A 25,904-nucleotide genomic window follows, 5' to 3' on the forward strand; every position below is an offset into this window, starting at 1 on the left:
AAATTTTTTATTTTTTCTTTATTTTTATACAAAAATCCAAAAAAAAAAAAAAAAATTAAGAATTTTGTAATCTATTTCTATGAAGTTTGAGTTGTTGTGAAAGTTGTAAATCAATTGATTTTTGTTGTTCAATTTCTTGTTGTTCTATAGTTAAATTTGGATTAATTTGGTCTAATTCTTCATTATTATTATTATTATTATTATTATTATTATTATTTTCATCATTGCTTCCATCTATATAATAGAATTTATTAATCTTTTCTCTGCAAAAGAAGCAAGTATTCTTTGTTAATAAATGAAGGATAATACAATGATGACAAGATCTATGGTTACATGGTAAGAATTCAGTATCTTCTGTCGATGAATAGCAAATAGTACACATTTGTTCCTCTTCATCAGTGGTTATGATTTTATTTTTATTCTCTTTCTCTTCTTCATCATTTAAACGATTGATTGATTTAAAGAATTCTATTAATCTTTCCCTTACAATTGGATTCAAAACTTTGTCACTTTCAACTATATTTTTATTATTGCTTAATGAAGATGATGAAGAAGATGAGGATGAAGATGATGAAGAAGATGAAGAAGATGAAGAAGATGAAGGCAATCGTAATGACGATGACGATGGATCATCGTTGTCTAAATTTTCAAGTAAGGTTATCATTAACTCTCGGAAACTATCACTAATATCATCATTATTATCGTCATCGTCTTCATTTAATAGATTTAAAATTTCGTTTTCATTTTCATCTACATGTTCATCTACATGTTCATTTCTTTCTAAAAGTTGTTGCTGTTGTTGTTGCTGTTGTTGAAGCTGCTGTTGTTGATGTCTTTGTCTTTGTTGATGAATTCGTTGTTGTTGTTGTGATTTTTTCTTTTCTTTTGGAAGTTGGTAGTTACTACCATTAAGTGGTAGTTCATCCAAAACTTTTAAAATTTCATCAAGTTCAATCTTTTTAATTGATTTTGCGAACGAAAGTTTGGATTTTGGTTTATATTGACTGAAATAATAAATAGATGGTAATAACTTATAAAACAATTTAACAAATTTCATTTTTCCACCATCTGAAACTAAACTAATCTTTTCGAATATATACAAATAAAATTGACCAGTTATCATTAAAAATGTTTCATCCTCTAAAATTGAATGTGCCATTTTTTTACTTAAATATGTCAATAACTTTTAAATAAAAAAAAAAAAAAAAATTAGTATTATTATTATTTTTATTAATAATTATTAATTATTAATTTATTATTAACATTTGTTATTATTTACTTACATGAATTAATTTTTTATTTTGTGGTATTTGTGCAAATAAACTTTTTAATAATTTTAATAAGTAAATTCCATGATCTTGAAATAAATCTTCAATATAATTTAAAAATGGTGGTAAAGAAGCATCGAATAATATTGTGAAAATTGTTAAATCCCAAGTACCAAGATTGATGAATAAATCTTTAACCATTGGTTGAAATGATGGTAAATTATGAACTAAAGCCAAAAAATTCTTTTTCTTTAAAAGTTCTGCAATTGCTAATAAAACCTTTTGTGAGACAGTTCTATCTACTATATGATTATTTGCACGAAACAATAAAGAGATAAAAGTAATAGTAGTTCTTAAATTGCTTGGATTTGTAAGTAACGATAAATCAGACACTGAAAAGTATGAAAACACTGAAATTGTAGTTGAAAAAAAGTGATCATAAATATAATTGAAATAATCCTTATTTGGATGTAAATACACTCTATTTAAAAATCTAACTAAAAATCTAAACATTAACCAAATATTATCTGTTGAAATCATCTCTTCACTAATCTCTTTTTTAAGTGATCTAAATCTTAATCCTTCAAAGCTTAATGCTTTCATTAATCGTTCCTAAAATTAATATATTAATTAGTATTATTATTTTATCTTTTTTTTTTTTTTTTTTTTTTATATTTATAAATACATACATGAGTTAAACCCATAAAGAAATAATGTAATAAAGTTGTAGCATGAGAATCAATTTTTTCAAATTGTTTGCATATACTAATATCGAATAAATTGATTAGAATTTCCAATAATGATAAAGTTTTATTATCAATTGTTTGATCTGTTGCTGCTGCTGCTGCTGTTGAGGAATCAATTAATGACGATGATGATTTAAAATTTGAAGTTTTTAAAAGATGAGAGAGTACACCACCTAATCTTTGTCTATTTGGTGAATCAAATTCTTTTGCAACTAAATAACTCATTGGTATTCGATCGACTTGTTTTTCATCTAAAAGGAATGGTTCTAAATATTCTGCCAACATATTGAAAAGACCAAATAAAAATGTGAATGGATATTCTTCATTTGGTTTACCACTTGCTTTGGATTTTTCATGATTCAATTCTAAATTTACAATTCTAACTAACCAACTCTTTAATAGATCATATAAATCATTATCAAATAATGGATGCCCTTTACTTGTTAAACAAAATTTAAGAATTTCTTTTTGAATTGATATTCTTTCTATATTGTTATCAAAATCTGATGTAGTTCTCTGTTTAAAAAAAAAAAAAAAAAAAAATTAGTAAATTAATTTTTTTTTATTTTTTTTTTTTTTTTTATATGTATATACATACAACTTCTCTTGAAAAATTATCTTCGCTTACTAAAACTGATTCTCTTGAAAATATATAATCTAAAATTAAAATATTATTATGATCTAATAAAAAGTATTGTAAAGTAACATTATTTTGTAAGAATCTAAAGAATAATTTTAATGGTTTAGTTGAAGAATTTGGTGTTGGTCTACAATGTATTGTAATAGTTGAGAATATTTGCTTCATTAATGATATAAAAAGAGATTCCTAAAAATAAAAATAAAAAGTATTATTATTATTTATTTTTCTAAAAATATCAAAATTTCCTATATCATCATCATCATCATCATCATCATCATCATCATCATCATCATCATCATCATCATCATCATCATCATCATCATCATTAATCTATATTTATAATATAATAATAAAAATAAAAATAATAATATTTACTGTTAAATTTAAATTCAAAGCTTCGATTATATCATCTACTAAATTAAAATGTTGATAAAATGAAGAAACTAAAATTGATTCGACTGTATATAAAGTTAAATTTGAAACTAAAATTGGTGTTAACCAAGATAATATATCTCTATATCCTGATCCATAAATTGACTTTTTAAAAGTAAAAAAAAAAAAAAAAAAAAAAATCATTAATATAAAATGAATATTAAATTTCAAATAAATAATAATTATAATTATAATTATAATTATAATAATAATAATAGTAATAATAATAATAATAAAATATATGATACATACTAAAATCTCTTTTGAACTTATTACTCTTAAAAATACAGATACTAAATATTGAACTCTATTTGAATTTTCTAAATTCTCTTCAACTATTGGTTTAAATCCTTTGATTTTAAATGCTAATGGTCTACCACCAAAATTTGGTTGTGCAACTGATGATTCCAATACAATATAAGGTATGTAAAATATTGTTGGCTCATCATTTTTAGTTTCTTCACCATTAGTTATAGTTTCATTGTTACTACTACTATTATTATTATTATCATCATCATCATTATCTATATCTTTAATATTAATTGTAATTTCTTCTCTTGAGATTTCTTTACCATTTGAAAAGAATGATATTTTTGGTTTATATTTATTGGTAGCATCTATAGTGCATGTGAAAATGATACCATCGGGTCTTGGTATTGATAATTTTTTAACACATAATTTAACGACTGTATAGGATTTGGGTAATAACTTTGGAAATGGTTTCTCTTTGGTTTTACATATTGCCCAACCAAAATTAAGTCCATTAGTTCTACTCGGTATTAAATCATACATCCACTTACCTGAACTAATTGGTCTCATCGTTGATGTAAAGACACCAAGTTTTGACATCTCTGGAAACAATATAGTCTTTGGTACATCATATATCTCTTTAATTGGGTATTGTTTCTCTAAATATGCTATAAATGCTTTAAATACTTTTACTGAATCTCCAGCAAGTTGAATTGTAATATTGTTACCATTATTATTTTTATTATTGTTATTATCATTGTCATTATCATTATCATTATAATTATCATTATAATTATTATTATTATTATTATTATTATTATTATTATTATTATTATTATTATTATTATTATTATTATTATTATTATTATTATTGTCTTTGTCTTTGGTATACAGATTTAAATCAATATCCAATCTATTTAATATATCAAAATTAAATATTTTTTTATATAAATAATCCATTTTTTAAAAATAAGTGGTTTGTGTATTTGGTTTACACTATATATATATGATATATATGTATATATATATTTTTTTTAAAAAAAATTTTAATGAACAAAACAAAAAAAAAAAAAAAAAAAAAAAAATTAATTAAAAAAAAATAAAAAAAATAAAAAATAATTTGTGAAAAAAAAAAAAAAAATTAATAAAAAAATATTAATATTGATAAAAATAAAAAATAAAAATATTCTCTTTTTTTTTTTTTTTTAAATTTTCTTTTTTTTTTTTTTTTTTTTAGTATATATAATTCTTTGGGAGAAGGTGAATCACTAGTGAAGAAGAAGAAAAAAGAAAACAATTAAAAAAGTTTTAAATTCAAATCAATATTAATCAATAGCATCATTGACTAGTCATGATATCCATCAGTTAATAATACGATCACTTGAGTGAAAACTTTGAAATTTATATCAATCAAATCATGTGATTTCTTTATCATTAAATGATAATTAATGGTAGCCAAGTACAATCAATACAGGTAATATTAATGTTTGTAAACAATAGATACAGAGATGATTACAACAACAACCATAATAATTACATCAATAACGGTACCAACAACTACAATTACATTAATTGAAGCTAGCGTTAATAGTTCATTAAAGATTTGCTCAACATTATTTAATCCACCAAAATAGTAGTAAGTGGATCAACAATCAAAAAATCACCCCTTAAATTTTATGTAAATGTTGTTCAAAAAGTCAAATTTTAACAAATTATCCAAAATCAAATTCAATGACGTAAAAATAGCAACAATAATAATAATATTAATAATAATAATAATAATAATAATAATAATAATAATAATAATAATAATAATAATAATAATAATAATAATAATAATAATAATAAATAATAAATAATAAATAATAAATAATAAATAAAAAATAAAAAAAAGTAAAATGAATAATGAAAATTATAAATCTAAAAAACTTATAACACTAAAAATAATTACAAACATTCGAATGTGTTTTTTGTTTTTTTATTTTATTTATTTGAATTGATAATTGAATTCATTTGATATTTTTACACATTAATCAATGGAAATGGTGCAACATTAATAAATGATGGATTTTATTATAGAGTTCCTTGCTTTTTATTATTAATTTTTTTTTCAAAGTGTAATTTCTTTGTTGACTTTTTCTTTTTATAACTAAACTATTTCAATTCAGATTCGGTCCCAAAAAGGATTTTTTAAAAAAAAATTATATTTAAAAAATAAAAAAGGGGTAAAACGGGTTTATTTTTTTTTGAATTTGGAGGAAAAAATAATTATTTAATTGAGTAATCACTTAATCTGTATCATCATTTTTATAATTAAAAAACAATTATAAAAATTTTATAATAAAAAATAAAGAACAAATCAGGATAAAATTCAATAAAAAATTAAAATTTATTAAGTTTTGATCAACAGATAAAGAATAACAAATAAAAAACGACTTTCCTAAAAAAGGATTTTTTTTATTTTTTTTTTTTTTTATTTTTTTTTTTTTCCCTTTTTTTTTTTACATTACCATAATTGTATTAAAACTTTTTTTATTACCAAAATTGTATAAAAAAATTTTTTATTACCAAAATTGTATAAAAACTTTTTTTTTTAATAATAATCATACACACACACAATAAATAAAAATTCCAATCCAACAATAATAATTTTAAAAAATGATAATTGAATGTAAACCAGTTTTTAAATCCAACAGAAATTTATATATTTTTTTAGTTATTATTTTAATTTCATTTTTTATTACATTACTTATATTTCTACCAAATATATTAAAAATTATTTTCACCTCAGTTTATTATATATTTTATGGTCTTTATTTAATAATGTATCTTTTAGCTTGTATAGCATTAGTATTCTCATGGTTATATGTTTTAATTTGTATAGAGGATTTAATATATATTTTTTATGATATAATAACAACAATATCAATAAATATTTTTCAGTTTATTAAGTCGATCCCAAATAAAACAATAGTAAAAATAGAAATAAAAAAAAGGGAAAATATATATTATGATAGTGATAATTACTATCATGAATATGCAAGTTCAAATTTGATGGAATATAAAAGAAAGGGTAGATGGTAATATTACCCAAATCATCCAAGTAGAAGTATTAGTAAAAGTAGTAGTAAATATAGTGACAGTAGTATCAGCAGCGGTAGCCGGTTAAATGAATTATAATTAAGTTTTTCAAAGTTATCAACACTATTTGTCATTAAAACTGTACTCAGTTGCAAATTTCAATTTACCATAGACATACAAAGTTATCAACACTATTTGTCATTAAAACTGTACTCAGTTTGTTTCAAATTTCAATTTACAAAAGACATACAAAGTTATCAACACTATTTGCCCAATTTGTAAATTTAAGGGAAAGGGACATACAAAGTTATCAACACTATTTGTCCTTTGAAAAAAAAATTAATTTCTAAATTAAATAAAATAAAGTTAAAGTTTTCATTTAAAGTTTAAATTTTTTATTTTTTTATTTTTATTTACATTTATTTATACAATTTTATTTTTATTTTTACAAGTAGATAGTTGAATATTCATCGTCATTGTAATAAATGTCAGAATCATATGTTGATTCAACACTTGACAAACTATTTATAGAATCTGATAGAGATTGTATTGTTGTTTTAAATGATAAATTATCCTTTCTTAATAATTCCATTTCTAATTTTAATTTTTTTATTTCTTGAAAAATTTTTTCCTCTTGTTTTTCATTATTTTCTTTCATTGAATCAATTTCTTTATTAATAGAATGGAAATCATTTTTTAAAGATGTGATTACTTCTTTTAATGACATTATTATTATTATTATTATTATTATTATTATTATTATTATTATTATTATTATTATTATTATTATTATTATTATTATTATTATTATTATTATTATTATTATTATTATTATTGTATAATTTTTTTTTATTTATTTATTTTTTTTTATTTATTTATTTATTTATTTATTTACAAATTTTAAAATAATAATACAACATGTAATTTTTAAGAGTTATTTTTATTTTACAAAATTATTAAAAAAAAAAAAAAAAAACAACAAAAAAAAAATTAGAAAAAAAAAAAAATAATAATAAAATGAAATCACTGAATTGTTTCAAATTATTTTTAAAAATAACCCCTACGGTTTTTATTATAACCATTTTGATCAAAATTTTTTTTTTTTTTTTTTTTTTTTTTCGAAGTAAAAAATAATAATAATACAACAGAATTGATTTAAAATAATCTCTTTTTAAATTTAAAATTTATCAAGATTTTTAATTCTACCACCCATTTGAATATCAACAGTGGAACCTTGAGGTCTTAATTCAATGTTATTTGTATTTTTTTTTGAATTTCCATTCTTCTTCTTTTTAATTAAAACAATTGCAACAACAATAATTGCAATTAGTGCAAGACCACCTAGAATTGGGCCAATGATAACACCAATTTTTGTTTTCTTTTTATTTTCAGAACCACAATCATCGCCATCATAATCTTCAACACATTGACATTGACCAACTGTAGTATTACATAAACCACCATTTAAACATGAAACCGAACAACTAATACCACTACAATCTATACCTTCATAACCTTGAGTGCATGAACATTCACCAACTGTAGTATTACATGAACCACCATTTAAACATTGTGGAACTGTACAATCCTTTGTACCACAATTATCACCATAAAAGTCATTTATACATTGACATTGACCAACTGTTGTATTACATGAACCACCATTCAAACATGAAACCGAACAACTAATACCACTACAATCTATACCTTCATAACCTTGAGTGCATGAACATTCGCCAACCGTAGTATTACATGAACCACCATTTAAACATTGTGGAACTGTACAATCCTTTGTATCACAATTATCACCATAAAAGCCATTTATACATGAACATTCACCAACTGTAGTATTACATGAACCACCATTTAAACATGAAACTGAACAACTAATACCACTGCAATCTACACCTTCATAACCTTGAGGACATGAACATTCACCAACCGTGGTATTACATGAACCACCATTTAAACATGAAGCTGGACAACTAATACCACTGCAATCCGTACCTTCATAACCTTGAGCGCACGAACATTCACCAACCGTTGTATTACATGAACCACCATTTAAACATTGTGGAACTGTACAATGTTTTAATTCACAATAATCACCATAATGATCATTTATACATTGGCAACCAGTAAGTGGATTACAAGTACCACCATTTAAACATTTTGTATCACAATTTGCATTTGGTTGGCCAATGAATTTAATTGATCGTACTCGATTACCATATTTCATTAATATAGTTCTATTAAATAGTTGAGGTGATAATGAAACTGTTATTTTTGGTAAAATATCATTTGCTATTGATTTACTCTCATCACCAAATAATATTAATTCAATTCTAACTCTTGTATTATTATTAAATGTTATTGAATATATTGAACTATTGAAACTAGGATCAATAATAAATTGATCTTCATTTGCTGGATTTTCAATTGTTAATGTAACAATTCTAATTGCGCATTGTCCAACTTCTGAATTAATATTATTTTCAAATAATTTATAAATTGAGTTTGACATTGGATTTGGTTGAAATAATTTACCAATTATTGAAATTGAACCAATTGAAGTTTGACCATATAGTGTATAAACACCTAAATTTGAACCTGTTGTTTTAGTAGATGCTGTCTGATATAATAGAATTATTTAAAAGTTAATAATAATAATAATAATAATAATAATAATAATAATAATAATAATAATAATAATAATAATAATAATAATAATAATAATAATAATAATAATAATAATAATAATAATAATAATAATAATAATAATAATTGATTTAATATAATATTACTTACAATATCATGAATACCATCAGAGTTATAATCACCAATATCAATAGCCAACGCAGGGCCATTAATTGACATTATTGAACAATCACCAACTTGATCTTTTAAATAAATTGGATTTGAAGCATAATTTTTATTATTACCATACAAAATGGTGAATGGGAGGTAAATGTTACCACTGAGTAAAAAATCTGCAAATCCATCATTATTTATATCCCCTAATCTAGGAGATAAAGCCCAAGGATCGGGGTTGCCAACAATTGTTATAACCAAACCATCCAATGGATTTAGATTTATACTTAATGTTGTTGTTGGTGGATATTCTGTTTTACCCCAAACCAAAAAAGCTATAAAGTCACCCGACTGAAGTTTTGTTTGAATCTAAAATAATTCAATAAAATGTAAAAATTAGTATAATAACAATAAAGAATAATAAATAATAAGAATAATCAAAAAATAATAAAGAATAAATTACACCAAAATCATTTAGTCCATCATTATTAAAATCTCCAAATGCATTTGGAAGATCATTAGAATTTATTGAGCAACCTAAAAAACTGAAACGGGTACCTTTGACACCATCATAAACTGGGATATATGGTGAGGTAAAAGGACCTCTACTACCATAAATAATATAGATTGCTAACTGATCTTTATTTATCATTATATCACCAATTCCATCATTATTCATATCACAAGGATAAGCAGAAAATGAATTGAAATTATTAATTAAAAAACCATTACTCCCATTTAATGTTGAAGGGTCAAATTCAAATTGTGAATTAACTTGAAATTTACCACCGTTTATACCAAATATCATATATGAAACTGGTGTTCCTGTACTTCCAAAAGTTCCTATACTTGCAGAGACCTAAAAAAAAAAAAAAAAAAAAAAAAAATATGTATTAATACCATGTGAATACCCCTTTTAAAAACAAAATAAAAATAATAAAAATCTGTACCTACAAATAAATCTTTAATTGAGTCACCATTGAAATCAATGATTGATCTTATAAACCCAAATCCAATATTAGAAGACGCAACATGAGAAATATAAAAACCATTATTACCATTCACTGTCGAAAAAGTAGAAGGTGATATAATTTGATCAGTACCATAGATAACACAAAGTTTTCCTGGTGAAATCGTTAAATAAAGAGCAATATCGTCAAATCCATCATTATTTATATCACCAACAGCTACTGGATATTTGCTTGCAGCAGTATTTAAAAAAATAAAACCATTTGAACCGTTGATCTTTGATATGTCTGTTTGAAAATCAAAATTACTTGCTAATGGCCCATAAAATACATATATTCCTCCTGAATGTATAGAATATATCAAATCATCATTACCATCACCGTTCAAGTCTCCATGTTGAATTGATATTAAACTTCTGGCTTCTGATATTAAAAACCCATTTGTTGAATTAATTTGAGAAAATGATGTTGGAAAAATTGAAATTACAAAATTGAAATTATAATTTAAAATATAAAATAATAATAGAATATAAAAAAAGTTTACCTTATGTTTTTCTGTCATTTTTTGTTTAAAAGGAAACTTTTTTTCTGATTTTAAATTTTATCGAAATGTATTAAGTGCATTTTTTTTTTTTTTTTTTTAAAAAAAATAAGGTCTGTTTTTTTATTTTTTACAAAAACGACGGTTTTTTTTTATTTTTTACACAAACGACGGTTTTTTTTTTTTTTTGTGACAAAGATATTTTTAAAAAATAAATATCTTTTATTTTGGTTGAATTTTAAAATAATCACATGATAATTTCTTTAAATTTTAATTTTTTTTTAAAAAAAAAAAAAAAAAAACAAAACTTTTATTTAAATAATCATTTTAATTTTAAAACAAAAAAAAAAAAAATTAGAAAATAACTTTTGTAAATAAAAAATAATCTTTTTAATAAAATCAATCCAAAACATTATTTAAATTAAACCAAGATAAAAAATTTTTAAAATAGATTTCTAATTTTCATAAAATAATATCCAACAATTTTTGACATTCGATCGTTTGCCAGATTTTCAAATGATATTTTTTTTTTTTTTTTTTTTTTTTTTTTTTTTTTTTTTTTTTTTTTTTGATTGTTTTATAAAAAATTGGAAAATATCTTTTTCCATAAAATTTGTTATTTGATTAAATATAATTACAACTTTATTTATTTATTTACAAATTTTAATACCATATTTTTTATTTCTTTTTTTTTTTTTTTTTTTTTTTTTTTTTTTTTTTGTTTTTTTTTTTTTTTTGTTTTTGTTTACTTATTGCTATCACTTCTAGCTCTTAAAAGTCTAACGAAAATATTTAAAATATCTAAAAAGAGATCAATTGAAACTCTAATGTAATCTGGTTTACCTTCTTGAAAAGTTTTGACAGCATTGTGAGTATCTAAAGCAGTTAAACCAGTGAATAAAGCAAGACCAAAATAGAGATCAAACTCTTGAGCGAAACGGGTGAAAGTATTCTCACCCATCATTATTGAAGTACCAATTGAAACCAAACCCAATCCGAAAAGACCAAACAAGCTACCATAGAGTATTGGTTTATATTTGGTTAAACTATCAGGTTTCATCTTTAATGCAGCAAAAGCACTACCACCAGTAACGAATACACTTAAAGCTGCGACCCCCAAAACTGTAGATACTGGTAGTAATCCGAAAGCGGGTGATAGTGAAATTCCATTGAATACACAAAATGAAACGAATGCCATTTTATGTAACGTTGAATAATTGGCAACTGTAATTGGTATAACCGATTTACTGAATTCTTCAAACTCTATTACACTTTTACCACTTTTATCAACACTTTTTAAAATTGGTTTCTTTACACTATTATCCAATGGACCATCCCAAATGGTGTCATAAGTTGTATATGTAGGTTGTTGCATATTGCAAAGTATTAAGGACAACATTGATCCGCCAACTCCCAATCCCAATGCGGTTGGCAACGATTGCGGACTACCGACCATCAATTGGGAAAATATTAAACCTGATAAAATTGTACCAGCGAATGCAATTGCAGTTGTAATATAAACATTCTTTAAAAATAATTTTAAACCAATATTTGTTTTAATTAAATGGAAATAATCATCATAATCTTTTTTTAATAATAAAAAATTACTATCTTTAATTATATCCGAAAAAGATGGATTTCCGAATGGTGTTGTTTTACCATAATTTCTATTATTTAAAAAATTATTATTTTTAAAATAATTTTTATTTGAAATTAAATTATATTTATTTTTAAAATTTAATAAGGTATTATTATTACTATTAATATTAATATTATTATTATTATTATTATTACTAAAAAATTTATTATTATTATTGACTTCACCAACAATAATATTATTATTAATTGGTAGTTGTGTTAAATTTAAATAATTCTTTTTAATTTTTAGAATGTTACGAAAATTTGAACTTAACATGTTAATTTTTTTTTTTTAATTCAATTATTATAAATTAATTATGAAATAAAAAATAAGAAAAAAAAATTTAAATGGAAAAAAAATAAAGGAATGGAAAAAAAAAAAATTAACAAAAAATAAAAAAAAAATAAAAAAAAAATAAAAATTTTGAAAAAAAGATGTCACACACACTCAGATAGATTTGCAAAAAATTTGGATTTTTCAAATAAATGTAAAAAAAAAAAAAAAATTAAAAAAAAAAAAAAAATTTTATTAAAAAAAAAAAAAAAAAAAAAAAAAAAAAATTAAATTTAAAAAAAAAATTAAAATTCAAAAAAAAAAAAATCACACACCACAACATTTTATTTTTTTTTAGACAGTCTTGATATAAAGATATAAATAAATAACTAAAGATATAAATAAATATATAGATAATAAAAATAAATTTAAAAATAGAATTTTTTTTTTAAAAAAAAAAAAGAAAATAAAAGAAAATAAATAATAATAAATAATAATAATAATAATAATAATAATATTAATTTAATTTAATTTAATAAATAACAATAATAATTATAATAAGCAACAAAATTTTATTATAAGAAAACTTTTTTTATTATTTTTTTTTTTTTATTTTCTTTTTTTTTATTTCAAACATCATTTAAATAGAAAATTTTATAAATTATATATAAAGTAAAATAAAAATAAAAAGAAAAGACATTATTAATATAAAAAAAAAAAAAAATGTCTTTTGATTTAGAGAGTAATAGTAGTGGTGGTAGTACAATTGGTAGGAACTCATCAATTAGATTAAGTAGTGGATTAGCACCATCAGAAAGTACTGTATCATTAAATGAAATCATAGATTTAGATAGAGAGTTTGAATTACTCTTGGATAAATTAGCAATTGAAGATCCAATAAAGAGAAAACAAATGCAAAGTTTACCAGATATATCAAAACGTACATTATTAGAACAAAACAAAGCGGATATCTACAGAACAGTTAAACACAAAGGACCAATTGAATCATTTGCAGATGTTAAATCAGTAATCAGTTCAATCAATACTAAACATGTTCCAATTGATATCATTAAAACATTACGTATTCATTTAAACACTGCAGATAGAGATTGGATTCAATCATTTTTAGATAACGATGGTGTTCAACCAATTTTAAATATTTTAAAGAGACTCGAAAGAAATAAAAAGTAAGTCTTTAAAAAATAACAAAAAAAAAAAAAAAAATAACAAAAAAAAAATAACAAAAAAAAAACAACAAAAAAAACAAAAAATACGAAAAAAACTACACAGAAATGCATCGTATTCAATTTTTTTTTTTTTTTGATACGGCCAAGACTAAAATCAGAAAAAAAAAAAAAAAAATTGAAAAAAATTGAAAAAAAAAAAAAAAATCTGGTCCAAGATCAAGATCATTTTTTTTTTGCCCAACATTTTTTTGTGCGCGAAATTTTTCCAAATTCTTTTTTTCAATCAGTACTAATAAGTTTTCTTTTTTTTTTTTTTTTTAAATTTAATCATTTAAATCTTTTTAATATTTTATAGCCGAAAAAGAAAAGAGCATTCAATTTTACAATGGGAATGTACAAGATGTATTGCAGCATTAATGAAAATTAAAATTGGTATGGAATATATTGCATCATTTCCTCAAACTACAAATCTTATGGTATTATGTTTGGATACCCCATTAATTAAAGCTAAAACTTTGGTTTTAGAACTTTTAGCAGCAATTGCAGTTACTGATAGAGGTCATGGGTAAATAATTAAATTAATATTTTTCTCTACTATAGTTTTTAAAAATTAAATATTAAAATTCTTTATTATTATTATTATTATTATTATTATTATTATTATTATTATTATTATTATTATTATTATTATTATTATTATTATTATTATTATTATTATTATTATTATTATTATTATTATTATTATTATTATTAAATAGCGCCGTTTTAACTTCAATGATTTATCATAAAGAAGTTAAAAAAGAAATAACTAGATATTTTAATTTAGTACAATCATTAAAAATAGAGAAAAATGCTGAATATTTAACAACTTGTATGTCATTTATCAATTGTATTATTTCATCACCAAGTGATTTACCATCACGTATTGAAATTAGAAAAGCATTTTTAAATTTAAAGATTTTAAAATATATTGAAGTAAGTAATAATAATAATAATAATAATAATAAATAATAAATAATAATAATTAATAATAATTTTTTTTTTAAAAAAAAAAAAAAAAAAAAAAAATATAGAATTTAAGAGCAGATTATAATGAAGATAAAAATTTATTAACACAATTAGATGTGTTTGAAGAAGAGTTATCAACAGATGAACAATTAAATTCACAACAAGGTACACAAATTGGTATTGAAGATTTATTTTCACAAATTTCATCGCGTGTAACTGGTACACCATCACAACAAGAATTGATAACATTGATGACTCATTTCCAACGTATGAGTTCATCAAATTTAGGTTTAGGTGTTTGGACACTCTATAATGCATTAGCAAATCAATTGGAAGATGAATTGAAAATTCATCCAGATTTAGATGTTACCTTGGTGTCATTGTTATTCCCTGAAGTAAAGAAATCAAGTAGTGGTCTTTTTGGATTTGGTTCTAAATCCAAATCACCATCATCCTCACCAGCATTATCTTCAATGGCAAAGACTGAACTTAAAAAAGATAATGAAGAGAAACAAAAAACAATTGAACATTTACTTAAACAATTGAATAAATTCTCTGGTGGTCAAAATACTGAAAGATGGATGATTGAAAGAGAAGAAAAGAATAAATTAATCGCTCAATTAATGGCACAAACAAAGAATGGTGGTGGTGGAGGAGGCGGCGGCGTTGGTGGTGATTCAAGCTTATCTAATGACGAAGCATTAAAGAGAGAGAATCAATTATTAAGAATGGAAATTGAAAATATAAAGAATAATCCATCAGTTTTATTGAATAGTGGTAATAGTATTAATGGTGATGTTCCAAATCTTTTCATTAGTTCACCTGGTTCAACACTTTCACCAAGTCCATCTGGTGAACCACCAATACCATCAACTGATTTTGGTATTACATCATCATCAATTCATACTAGCACTGATAAATTAACAAATTCAACTGAACCAATTTTAGGTTCACCACCTCCACCACCACCACCACCAATGTCAGGAGGAGGAGGACCACCACCACCACCACCTCCACCTGGTGGAAAGAGTAATAAACCTGCTAAACCAATTATTAAACCATCAGTTAAGATGAGAAATTTCAATTGGATTACAATTCCAGCACTTAAAGTTCAAGGTACATTTTGGGATAAATTGGATGAAACATCATTCATTCAATCATTGGATAAGGTGGAATTAGAGAGTTTATTTAGTGCCAAAGCACCAACAGTAAAGGTAGAAAGTAAACAATTAACAAGAAAAGTGGTTGTTACAGTTATCGATATGAAGAAAGCAAATAATTGTGCCATTATGTTACAACATTTCAAGATACCAAATGAACAATTGAAAAAGATGCAAATTATGCTCGATGAAAAACATTTCTCCCAAGAGAATGCTATCTACCTCTTACAATTTGCACCAACCAAAGAGGATATCGAGGCTATTAAAGAGTATCAAGGTGACCAAATGCAATTGGGCGCCGCCGAGCAATATATGCTCACAGTTATGGATATTCCAAAACTTGATTCACGTTTAAAAGCATTCATTTTCAAACAAAAATTCGAAGGTCTCGTCGAAGATTTAGTACCTGATATCAAAGCAATCAAAGCAGCCTCATTGGAATTGAAAAAGAGTAAGAGATTAAGTGACATTTTGAAATTCATCTTAGCAATTGGTAATTATGTCAATGGTTCAACCACTCGTGGTGGTGCATTTGGTTTCAAGGTGTTGGAAACTTTACCAAAGATGAGAGATGCTCGTAGTAACGATAACAAACTTTCACTCTTACATTTCTTGGCTAAAACTCTTCAAGATCGTATTCCAGAGATTTGGAATATTGGTGCAGAGTTACCACATATCGAACATGCTTCAGAGGTAAGTTTAAATAATATCATCAGTGATAGTAGTGAAATTAAACGTTCCATCGATTTGATTGAACGTGATTTCGTACCAATGATCAATGATCCATTGTTTGCTCATGATAAACATTGGATTCACAAAATCACCGAGTTCCAAAAGATCGCCAAAGTACAATATCAAAGAATTGAAAAGGAAATCGATGAAATGAATAAAGCTTTCGAAGAAATCACCTCTTACTTTGGTGAACCAAAATCAACTCAACCCGATGTTTTCTTTTCGACAATTAATAACTTTTTAGAAGACCTTGAAAAAGCCTACGGTGAATATCAAGCTATGATTAGAAAGGCTGAATTGGAAAATTCAAAAATGGAAGATCCAGAAAAAGGTGGTCTTCAAGATCTTTCCTCTCAAATTAGATCTGGTCAATTATTCAAAGATAGAAGAGTTGGTGATTCTGTCATTGCTCAAATGCAAAATGTTGATAGTTTAAGAAAAAATTTAAAATCAACTTCAACCACAACTCCAAATACTCCACCAACTATTAAAATTGAATTACCTTCTCAATCAATTTTAAAACCATCAGGCCAATTAAAAAAATAAATTAAATTTTTTAAAAAAAAAAAAAAAAAAAATTAAAAAAAGAAATTAAATTATTGTAAATTATTTTAAACTAATAAATAAATAAATAAATAACAAATTTATTATTAATTAATTAATTATGATTTATTATTATTATTATTATTATTATTATTATTATTATTATTATTATTATTATTATTATTATTATTAATCATTATAATTATTATTATTATTATTATTATTATTATTATTATTATTATTATTATTATTATTATTATTATTATTATTATTATTATTATTATTATTATTATTATTATTATTATTATTATTATTATTATTATTATTATTATTATTATTATTATTATTATTATTATTATTATTATTATTATTATTATTATTGTTAATTAATTAATCAATTATTATTTATTATTATTATTTTAAATGCTCTTTTTAATAATTTAAAAAGTTCATCATTATGTTTATCTGAACCAATAGGGTTATACATTAAGAAATAACTATTCTTTGTATGAAGTTAAATTAAATTATTTGATAGAGAAAAACAGAGCTTTTAAATGTTTCTGTCTACACTGTAGAATAACTGGAACAAGCATGTCAGCAGTCAACTTTATACTTAAATTTTTAAAAGACTTGGATCTCAACATTAATGATGCCATATTAACATATTATGTTAAACCAGATGAATTTAAAGTTTTCCACAGCACCACTGGCAAACCTAACAAAGTGGACTGCTTTATTGAAAAATATGGGATCGTAATGGAATTTAATGGGGTTACTTCCATGGTCACCCAATTTTTAAAAAAGACTTACACATCAAGCCAACGTCTCTTAAAAACGATCGAAAATGATTTTGAAATAGTAAAGCAGTGCAATTTAGTTGTTGTTTGGGGTTTATAGGTAATAGAGACTTCTCCCACTTTTACACAAAGGAACTAAAATGGGAGTGAATTTAAATACCAAAAATATATATTATGATATTGGTTGTTCACAAACTATTGATGATAATGATATAGGTTATACACAAACAATTCGATCTGTAAAAAAGTTAATGGATAGAAATTAGGTTACCATAGAATTAATAAATACTTAATATACAAAAGAAATTTAAAAAAACAATACACATACATAAAAGTTAAACCAACAATAAAAAAAATATAATAAAATAAGCCTTTTTTTTAATAACAATTTGTATTTTTAATTTTTATTGTTAAATATTTGGTTTTTTATGAAAAAAAATTATTATCGTAATAGTCTATATTGGCTTTATAAAAGAATATTTTATTGTGGAATAGTTATTAGTGAACTAATAAAAGTAATGAATAATAAAACAAGAATTCAAATTGATAAAAAACTGAATTGAAATAGTTTAAATGTTTAAGGTTGTGGAATTTCACATAACCAAAGTTTTAAAATTGAGGATAATAAAAATTTGGTTATATCACAAAATATCCTTCTTCTACAATTTTATCTTGCATTCCATATAGCCAATGGTTCAATGATCCATTGTTTGCTCATGATAAAAATGGAAGATCCAGAAAAGGTGGTCTTCAAGATCTTTCTTCTCAAATTAGATCTGGTCAATTATTCATAGATAGAAGAGTTGGTGATTCTGTCATTGCTCAAACTCAAAATGTTGATAGTTTAAGAAAAAATTTTAATCAACTTCAACTACAACTCTAAATGCTCCACCAGCTATTAAAATTGAATTACCTTCTCAATCAATTTTAAAACCATCAGTTCATTTAAAAAATAAATTAAACTTTTTTAAAAAAAATAAAAAAAAATAAAATAAAAAATAAAAAAAAGAAATTAAATTATTGTAAATTATTTTAAACTAATAAATAAATAAATAAATAACAAATTTATTACTAATTAATTAATTAATTATGACTTATTATTATTATTAATATTTATAATACTCTTTTAAATAATTCAATTAAAAAAAAAAATTTTAAAAAAAAAAAAAAAAAAAGAATAAAAAAAAAAAAAAGGAAGTAATAAAAAAAAAAAATTAAAGAAATTAAATTATTGTAAATTAATAAATAACAAATTTATTATTAATTAATTAATTATGATTTATTATTAATTAATTAATTATTATTTACTATTATTTATTATTATTATTTATAATGCTCTTTTTAATAATTTAAAAAGTTCATCATAATGTTTATCTGAACCAATAGGGTTATACATTAAGGTATCCCCCATAACCCACCCATGAGCACATGAAGGATTATTATAAATTTCTGAAGTATATTTAATGCCAGCTTCGGTTAATGACTTTTCAAATAAATGAATTTGATCCAATGGCATAGATTGATCGTTATCAGCATGACCGAAATAACATTCAGCTTTAACACCTTTCAAATGTTTATGAATACTATTCTCATCATCTGGAATTGCCAATCTACCAGCATGGAATGAAGCAACAACTTTAACAATATCTGGGAATGCAATTGCTGATCTCATTGCAACACCACCACCAAAACAATAACCAACTATTGCAACACCTTCTTTGGATTTTCTAACACCCTCTTGTTTATCAATGAAATCAAACATTTCACTAACATCACTTACTGTTTCTTCTCTATTAATTTTAGCCATTTGAGTTCTAATTTGACAAATTACTTCATCTTTAGTATCTGCACTCTTTAATTTCTCTAAATTTGTAATAATATTTTTACCAATACGATAATAAAAATTTGGTTGAACTACAAAATATCCTTCTTCTGCAATTTTATCTGCCATTTCATAAAGCCAATCTCTTAAACCAAATGCATCCATTACAAATATAACTATATTTATATAAATTAAAAATTTTACTAATTAGTAAAAAAAAAAAAAAATTGGATAATTTAAAAATATTAAATACTAACCTGGTTTTAATTCTTTTTGACTATCTTTTGGTCTTGAAACGTATGCATCACATTTCAATCCACTTTTCATTGTAATATCAATTAATTCACCTTTCATTTTTTATTTTTTATTTTTTATTTGTATTGGATAACAATGAACTAAAAAAAAAAAAAATCAAATTTATAAAAAAAGGTCTGTGAAAATAAAAAAAAAAAAAATAAAAAAAAAATAAAAAAAAAAAAAGTCAAAATATCTAAAATTGACACCTGATCCAAAAAAAAAACTATGACCTAAAGTCAGTGTTGTTAATTAAAAAATCATTCTTTTTTTTATATTTGTTTTCATAACAAAAAACATCATTAATCACGAGATTTTTTTTATTTTTTTTAAATTGTTTTTTATTTTCCAATATTTTTTTTTTTTTTAAAATTTTCATAACAAAAAACATCATCAATCACGAGATTCTTTTTATTTTTTTTAATTTATTTATAATTTCCAAGTTTTTTTTTTTTTTTTAATTCTCTATTTTATTTTAGTTTTAAAACTAATCGATATAAGGTTACAAAAAAAAAAAAAAAAAAAAAAAAAATTAAATAAATATATTATAACTATTAAATATTTATTTTTATTTTTTATTTTTTTCTATCATGCATTGATTTTGATACGAATGGAATTAAATTAATTAATTGTTCCATCATTTTTTTTTTCAATAATGAAAAAAAATAGAGCACTTAAATACACAAAATGAAAAAAAAAATGAATATAACCATTCTGTTTTAGAATATTTTTTTTTCCATGATCAAAAATTTTATTTTTATAACTTAGTTTATCATTTTTTGTAATTGTTTTTTTCTTTTGAGGGAATATATTTTATATAAAAAAAATAATTTCTAAAAAAAAACTAAAAAAAATTGAAAAGATTAAATTTGTATATTTTTTTTTTATTTATTAAATTTGGATGTTTGAAAAAATAAAATTAAAAAAACAAATAAAATAAAATAATCCAGATTTAATTCATTAATTTTTTGATTTTTAAGATAATAAAAATTAAAAATAAAAATTTAAAAAAAAAAAGGTAATTTCGCCTAATCATTTTTAAACAATAAAATAAATAAATGAAAATAGGAAATTAAAAAAAAACTTATAATAAAAAATAAAAAATAAGCCACAAAACATTTTCAAGTCAATTTTTTTTTTTTTTTTTTACAAATTTAATCTATTTCCCATTTTTTTTTTTTTTTTTTTTTTTTTTTTTTTGATCACCTTTAAAAAAATGTTGAAACTTTTAAAACAAATTTCAACAACCTCAACTTTTAAAAAACCATCATCAATAAATAATGGATTTATTAATATAAATTTATTTAAAAATTATTGTACATCAGTTAAACAAGAAGATAAAAAAAAAGTATTAATTACAACACCAATCTTTTATGTAAACGGCCCACCACATATTGGTCATTTATATTCAGCATTACTTGGAGATGCATTAGGTAGATGGAATAGATTTATTGGAAATGATACATTGTAATATTTATCACTCACACACACACTCAATCACTCACTCAGACACACAAACACAATTATTATAATAATTAATAATTAATAATTAATATATTAATTAAATTTAATAGATTTATGACAGGTACAGATGAACATGGTAGTAAAGTTGATGAAGCAGCAAAAAAGAATGGATTAAAAACAATTGATTATTGTGATAAAATTTCAAATAGATTTAGAGAGTTATTTGATAAAGCAGATATAAAATATGATGATTTCATTAGAACCACTGAACCAAGACATAAAGAAGCAGTTACTGCAATATGGAATCGATTACTTGAACGTGGATATATATATAAAGGTGTTTATAAAGGATGGTATTGTACATCTGATGAATCATTTTTAACAGATGATCAAGTTACAGAAGGAATGTCGCCAATTACACCACAGAATCCAATTAGTAAGAAATGTATGATAAGTTTAGAGTCTGGACATGAAGTAAACTGGATTGAAGAGGAAAATTATATGTTTAAATTATCAGAGTTTTCAAAAACCATTGAAAATTGGTTTGAAGAGGTTAAACCAATTTTCCCAGCAATTCACGTCAATTTATTACGTTATATGTTAAGCCAAGGCATTAAAGATCTTTCAATATCAAGACCATCATCTAGAATCCCCTGGGGTATAGAAGTACCAAATGACCCATCACAAACCATTTACGTTTGGTTAGATGCTTTAACAAACTATTTAACAGTTACAGGCTACCCAAATGTATCACCAAATTCATCACAATCGCATTGGTCCAATGCAACTCACATCATTGGTAAAGATATTATAAAATTTCATTCAGTATATTGGCCAAGCTTTTTAATAGCAGCAGATTACCCACTTCCAAAATCAATTATATGTCATGCCCATTGGACTGTAAATCGTGAGAAAATGTCAAAATCTCGTGGAAATGTAGTTGACCCATTCTTGGCTATTGATAATCACGGTTTGGAATTAATCCGTTATTTCCTCTTGAAAGGCGGTGGTTTAGAGAATGATGGTGATTGGTCAGAACATGAATTGGCAGTTCGTTTTAAATCGGATTTAGCCGACACCTATGGTAACCTAATCTCAAGATGCACTGGTAAAGCATTGAATCCATCTGGTGAGTGGCCAAAATCAGTCACTGACACCTCACTATTCACAATGGATGATCAAAAATTAATTGAAAATTCTTCAATCCTAGTTAAATCAGTTTCGACACATTATGATCGTGGTGATTTCAAAAGTGGTATTTTCGAAATTATGACATTCCTCTACGAATGTAATCTCTACGTTCAAAATCAAGCACCATGGAAATTAGTACCAAAACCAAATCGTGTTGGTTCTGACCTCATTAGATTAAATACCATCATCTATATTGCAATTGAAATGATTCGTATCACTTCATTACTCTTATCACCAATTATACCAACTTCTTCAAATTTAACTTTAAATTATTTATCAATTCCATTAGAAAATAGATCAAATCCTTCAAATTTTAAATTTGGTTATAATTATCATCAAAATCAAAATAATTTAAAATTACCAAAAGAAATTTTAATTTTATTTCATAAAAAATAAATAAATAAATAAATAATAATTTTTTATTTTTTTTATTTTAATATTTTTTTTTTATTTTTATATTTTTTTTTATTTTATTTTATTTTATTCTTTCTTTTCATTTGATTTACCATTTTCAATATCACCATCAACAGAATTAAAATAATCTAAATTTAATTGATTTAATTCATCATCAGGTACAGCGATAACACCTGTAACTTCACTTATCCAATGCATTAACATTCTTTCAATACCACCTTTTAATGTTGCTTGACTTGATGAACATGATGAACATGTACCTTGTAATTGTACCATAACAATACCATCTTTAAAACCCATATATTTAATATTACCACCATCTTCTAAAACTGTTGGTCTAATTCTAGTTTCAATTAATTCTTTAATCATTGCTACAACTTCATCATCTTCTGGTAATATCATTGTATCTGCATTAATATTACCTAATGATGGATCTGATAAAATTGGTAATCCTGAATGATAAAAATCAATAATTGTACCATAAATTTCTTTTTTTTTATTAAAATAAATAAAAAAGTATTAGTAATTTCATTCATTCAATAACAATAATAATATATTTAATATAAACTTACGAGGTTTTAAAATTGACCATTCATGTTCAGGATATTTATTTACTGAAATGAAATCAGAACTAAAGAAAACTCTATTAACACCATCCAATTTAAATAAATTATTAGCTAATGGTGATTGTTGTGATGTTTTAAAATCACTGAAATCTATAATTTGACCTTCTTCTAAAACTTGAACACCTGGTATAAACTTTAAACTATCTGGATTTGGTGTTGTTTCTGTTTGAATGAAAATACTATTATTCTTTTTAGTTTCACCTTCATCTTCTGACTTTTTAAAAAAATCATCTATTAAATCTTTTGGTTTACTTTCATTATTATTATTATTATTATTTGTTGTACAATAAAATCTATTATTATTATTTATGTTATTATATATAGTTTTTTGTGTATTATTATTATTATTATTTTCATTGAAAAACGATTTACTTGTTAAACATTTCATATTATTTGAACCTCTATTAAAAGTTGATAATGATAATGAATTTATTCTTTTAACATTATTTCTTAATTGATTAATTATCATTTTATTCTATATATATATATATAATGTATGTATGAATTTGTGTTTTATATTTTTTTTTTTTTTTTTTTTTTTCTAAAAATTAATGAAAAAAAAAATCTGTTTTTCGTTTGCTTTTGATTTTTTTTTCTTTTTTTTAAAATAAAAACACCAAAAAATAAAAAAAAAATAAAAAAAAAATAAAATTAAATTTTAATTAATTAATTAAAATTTTCTAAAAAAGAACGAAAAAAAATAATTTTCTAAATTGGAATTCATTATTTTATTTTTATTTTTTTTTTATTTCTATTTTTATTTTAAAAAATATACTATTTAGATAAACAAAAAAAAAAAAAATAAAATCAAAAAAAAAAAAAAAAAAAAAAAAGGATTTGGGAAATTTAATATACCATAAATAACATTTTTCTATTAAAACTTTAAAAAAAAAATTTATACAATTGTAGAAGTTGAATTAAAAAATCTGTGGGTATCTGAATACTTTATTTTAAATTTAGTTCCAATAGAGCAAATCCGATTCCCTAGAAAAACTTTAACATATGGTTTAAATCCTGACCAGAGTTTCCACTTAAGTTGGTTCTCCATTGTTTTACATTTTTCTGAAAATTAAAAAAAATTAAATTAAAAAAAAAAAAAATTCTTGTTTCTTTAAATATTAAATTTCATGAACACATAAAAAATAATAAAAATACTAAACTACCATTCCTTAAGAATTTGGTCTCACAAATAATAAATTAATTAATTTTTTAATTTCTTATTTATTTTTTTAATATTTTAAAATTAATAATAATAAATTTTTTTAAAATTCTTTTTTTTTTGTCTTAGTGTAATAAAATTGGGTGTATTTAAAATATGACATCAGATATTTTTTTTTTCCAAACATAAACTTTTTTAAGACAAAAAAAAAAAAAAAATTAAAGAATCAAAAGAAGCATCATTCTTAAAAAATCTAAAAAAAAAACCGAGTGGTCATTTTTTTTTTTTTTTTTTTTTTTTGTTTAAATTTTATTTTAATTACTTTTTTTTTTTTTTTTTTTTTTTTTCATTGATAAATAAACAAATTAATAAATTAATAAATATTAAATGGATATTAAAGAAATTGTTGGTGATTATAATTCATTTTTAGATACAATTTTTGAATTATTAATTAAAGGTGGTTTTAAAGAGAATGAATTAAAAGAATTACCAATTGATCATATTTGTTATAGAGTTAGTACAAATGAATTTTATAATGAAAAAAAGGAACAGTTAAATCAATTGGGTGAATTATTAGTTGAGACTGAAATTGGTGGTAGAATGATTTCAACCTTTAAATTGAATAAACCAATTCAATATAAGGATAAATCAATACCATTAATCGAATTACCAGCACCAAAAAAGAATAGAATCAACTATGACGGTTTAGAACACATTGAAATGGTTATCAATGAACCATTCCAATCATTTGTTGATAATCATCCATCACCAATTGATGAAAATTTAAAATTCAATTGGGTATTACACGCTTTAAACAAAGATATCAATCCTGACGTAGAATGTGAATTCATAGATCCAC

General features: G+C 22.5%; 10 protein-coding genes across 10 annotated transcripts in view; 4 read left to right on the top strand and 6 right to left on the bottom strand.

Annotated features, from left to right (window-relative positions):
• Positions 1-55: 55 nt before the first annotated feature.
• Positions 56-4,295, bottom strand: DDB_G0285581 (hypothetical protein; the record flags this gene model as incomplete). The annotated part of the gene is made up of 6 exons (XM_633046.1): positions 56-1,183; positions 1,284-1,880; positions 1,958-2,530; positions 2,613-2,840; positions 3,030-3,191; positions 3,339-4,295. 6 exons carry the CDS (start codon positions 4,293-4,295, stop codon positions 56-58), a joined length of 3,645 nt encoding a protein of 1,214 aa, XP_638138.1.
• A 548-nt stretch (positions 4,296-4,843) lies between these two features.
• Positions 4,844-4,969, top strand: DDB_G0285757 (hypothetical protein; the record flags this gene model as incomplete). The annotated part of the gene is made up of 1 exon (XM_633047.1): positions 4,844-4,969. One exon carries the CDS (start codon positions 4,844-4,846, stop codon positions 4,967-4,969), a length of 126 nt encoding a protein of 41 aa, XP_638139.1.
• A 1,892-nt stretch (positions 4,970-6,861) lies between these two features.
• Positions 6,862-7,143, bottom strand: DDB_G0285583 (hypothetical protein; the record flags this gene model as incomplete). Its single annotated transcript, XM_633048.1, has 1 exon — positions 6,862-7,143. One exon carries the CDS (start codon positions 7,141-7,143, stop codon positions 6,862-6,864), a length of 282 nt encoding a protein of 93 aa, XP_638140.1.
• A 450-nt stretch (positions 7,144-7,593) lies between these two features.
• DDB_G0285585 (hypothetical protein) lies at positions 7,594-10,757 on the bottom strand (the record flags this gene model as incomplete). Its single annotated transcript, XM_633049.1, has 4 exons — positions 7,594-9,048; positions 9,225-9,596; positions 9,691-10,086; positions 10,182-10,757. The coding sequence occupies 4 exons, from the start codon at positions 10,755-10,757 to the stop codon at positions 7,594-7,596; spliced, it is 2,799 nt and encodes a 932-aa protein (XP_638141.1).
• Positions 10,758-11,481: 724 nt separating this feature from the next.
• DDB_G0285587 (hypothetical protein) lies at positions 11,482-12,651 on the bottom strand (the record flags this gene model as incomplete). Its single annotated transcript, XM_633050.1, has 1 exon — positions 11,482-12,651. The coding sequence occupies one exon, from the start codon at positions 12,649-12,651 to the stop codon at positions 11,482-11,484; it is 1,170 nt and encodes a 389-aa protein (XP_638142.1).
• A 720-nt stretch (positions 12,652-13,371) lies between these two features.
• Positions 13,372-17,281, top strand: forH (actin binding protein; the record flags this gene model as incomplete). Its single annotated transcript, XM_633051.1, has 4 exons — positions 13,372-13,835; positions 14,191-14,400; positions 14,594-14,810; positions 14,909-17,281. The coding sequence occupies 4 exons, from the start codon at positions 13,372-13,374 to the stop codon at positions 17,279-17,281; spliced, it is 3,264 nt and encodes a 1,087-aa protein (XP_638143.1).
• A 2,121-nt stretch (positions 17,282-19,402) lies between these two features.
• cmbl (dienelactone hydrolase family protein) lies at positions 19,403-20,251 on the bottom strand (the record flags this gene model as incomplete). The annotated part of the gene is made up of 2 exons (XM_633052.1): positions 19,403-20,073; positions 20,155-20,251. 2 exons carry the CDS (start codon positions 20,249-20,251, stop codon positions 19,403-19,405), a joined length of 768 nt encoding a protein of 255 aa, XP_638144.1.
• Positions 20,252-21,407: 1,156 nt separating this feature from the next.
• mmetS (methionyl-tRNA synthetase) lies at positions 21,408-23,242 on the top strand (the record flags this gene model as incomplete). The annotated part of the gene is made up of 2 exons (XM_633053.1): positions 21,408-21,658; positions 21,766-23,242. 2 exons carry the CDS (start codon positions 21,408-21,410, stop codon positions 23,240-23,242), a joined length of 1,728 nt encoding a protein of 575 aa, XP_638145.1.
• An 84-nt stretch (positions 23,243-23,326) lies between these two features.
• Positions 23,327-24,355, bottom strand: nfu1 (NIF system FeS cluster assembly domain-containing protein; the record flags this gene model as incomplete). The annotated part of the gene is made up of 2 exons (XM_633054.1): positions 23,327-23,748; positions 23,833-24,355. 2 exons carry the CDS (start codon positions 24,353-24,355, stop codon positions 23,327-23,329), a joined length of 945 nt encoding a protein of 314 aa, XP_638146.1.
• Positions 24,356-25,432: 1,077 nt separating this feature from the next.
• DDB_G0285595 (dihydroxybiphenyl dioxygenase domain-containing protein) overlaps positions 25,433-25,904 on the top strand; it is a gene marked incomplete at both ends in the record, with an annotated part of 573 nt that continues 101 nt past the window's right edge. Inside the window, one exon of the mRNA XM_633055.1 lies at positions 25,433-25,904. This exon is cut by the window's right edge and continues 101 nt beyond it. Within this exon, the coding sequence (XP_638147.1) occupies positions 25,433-25,904 (472 nt within the window).

The sequence above is a fragment of the Dictyostelium discoideum genome (genome assembly GCF_000004695.1).
Source record: "Dictyostelium discoideum AX4 chromosome 4 chromosome, whole genome shotgun sequence".
NCBI classification, from domain to species: domain Eukaryota; phylum Evosea; class Eumycetozoa; order Dictyosteliales; family Dictyosteliaceae; genus Dictyostelium; species Dictyostelium discoideum.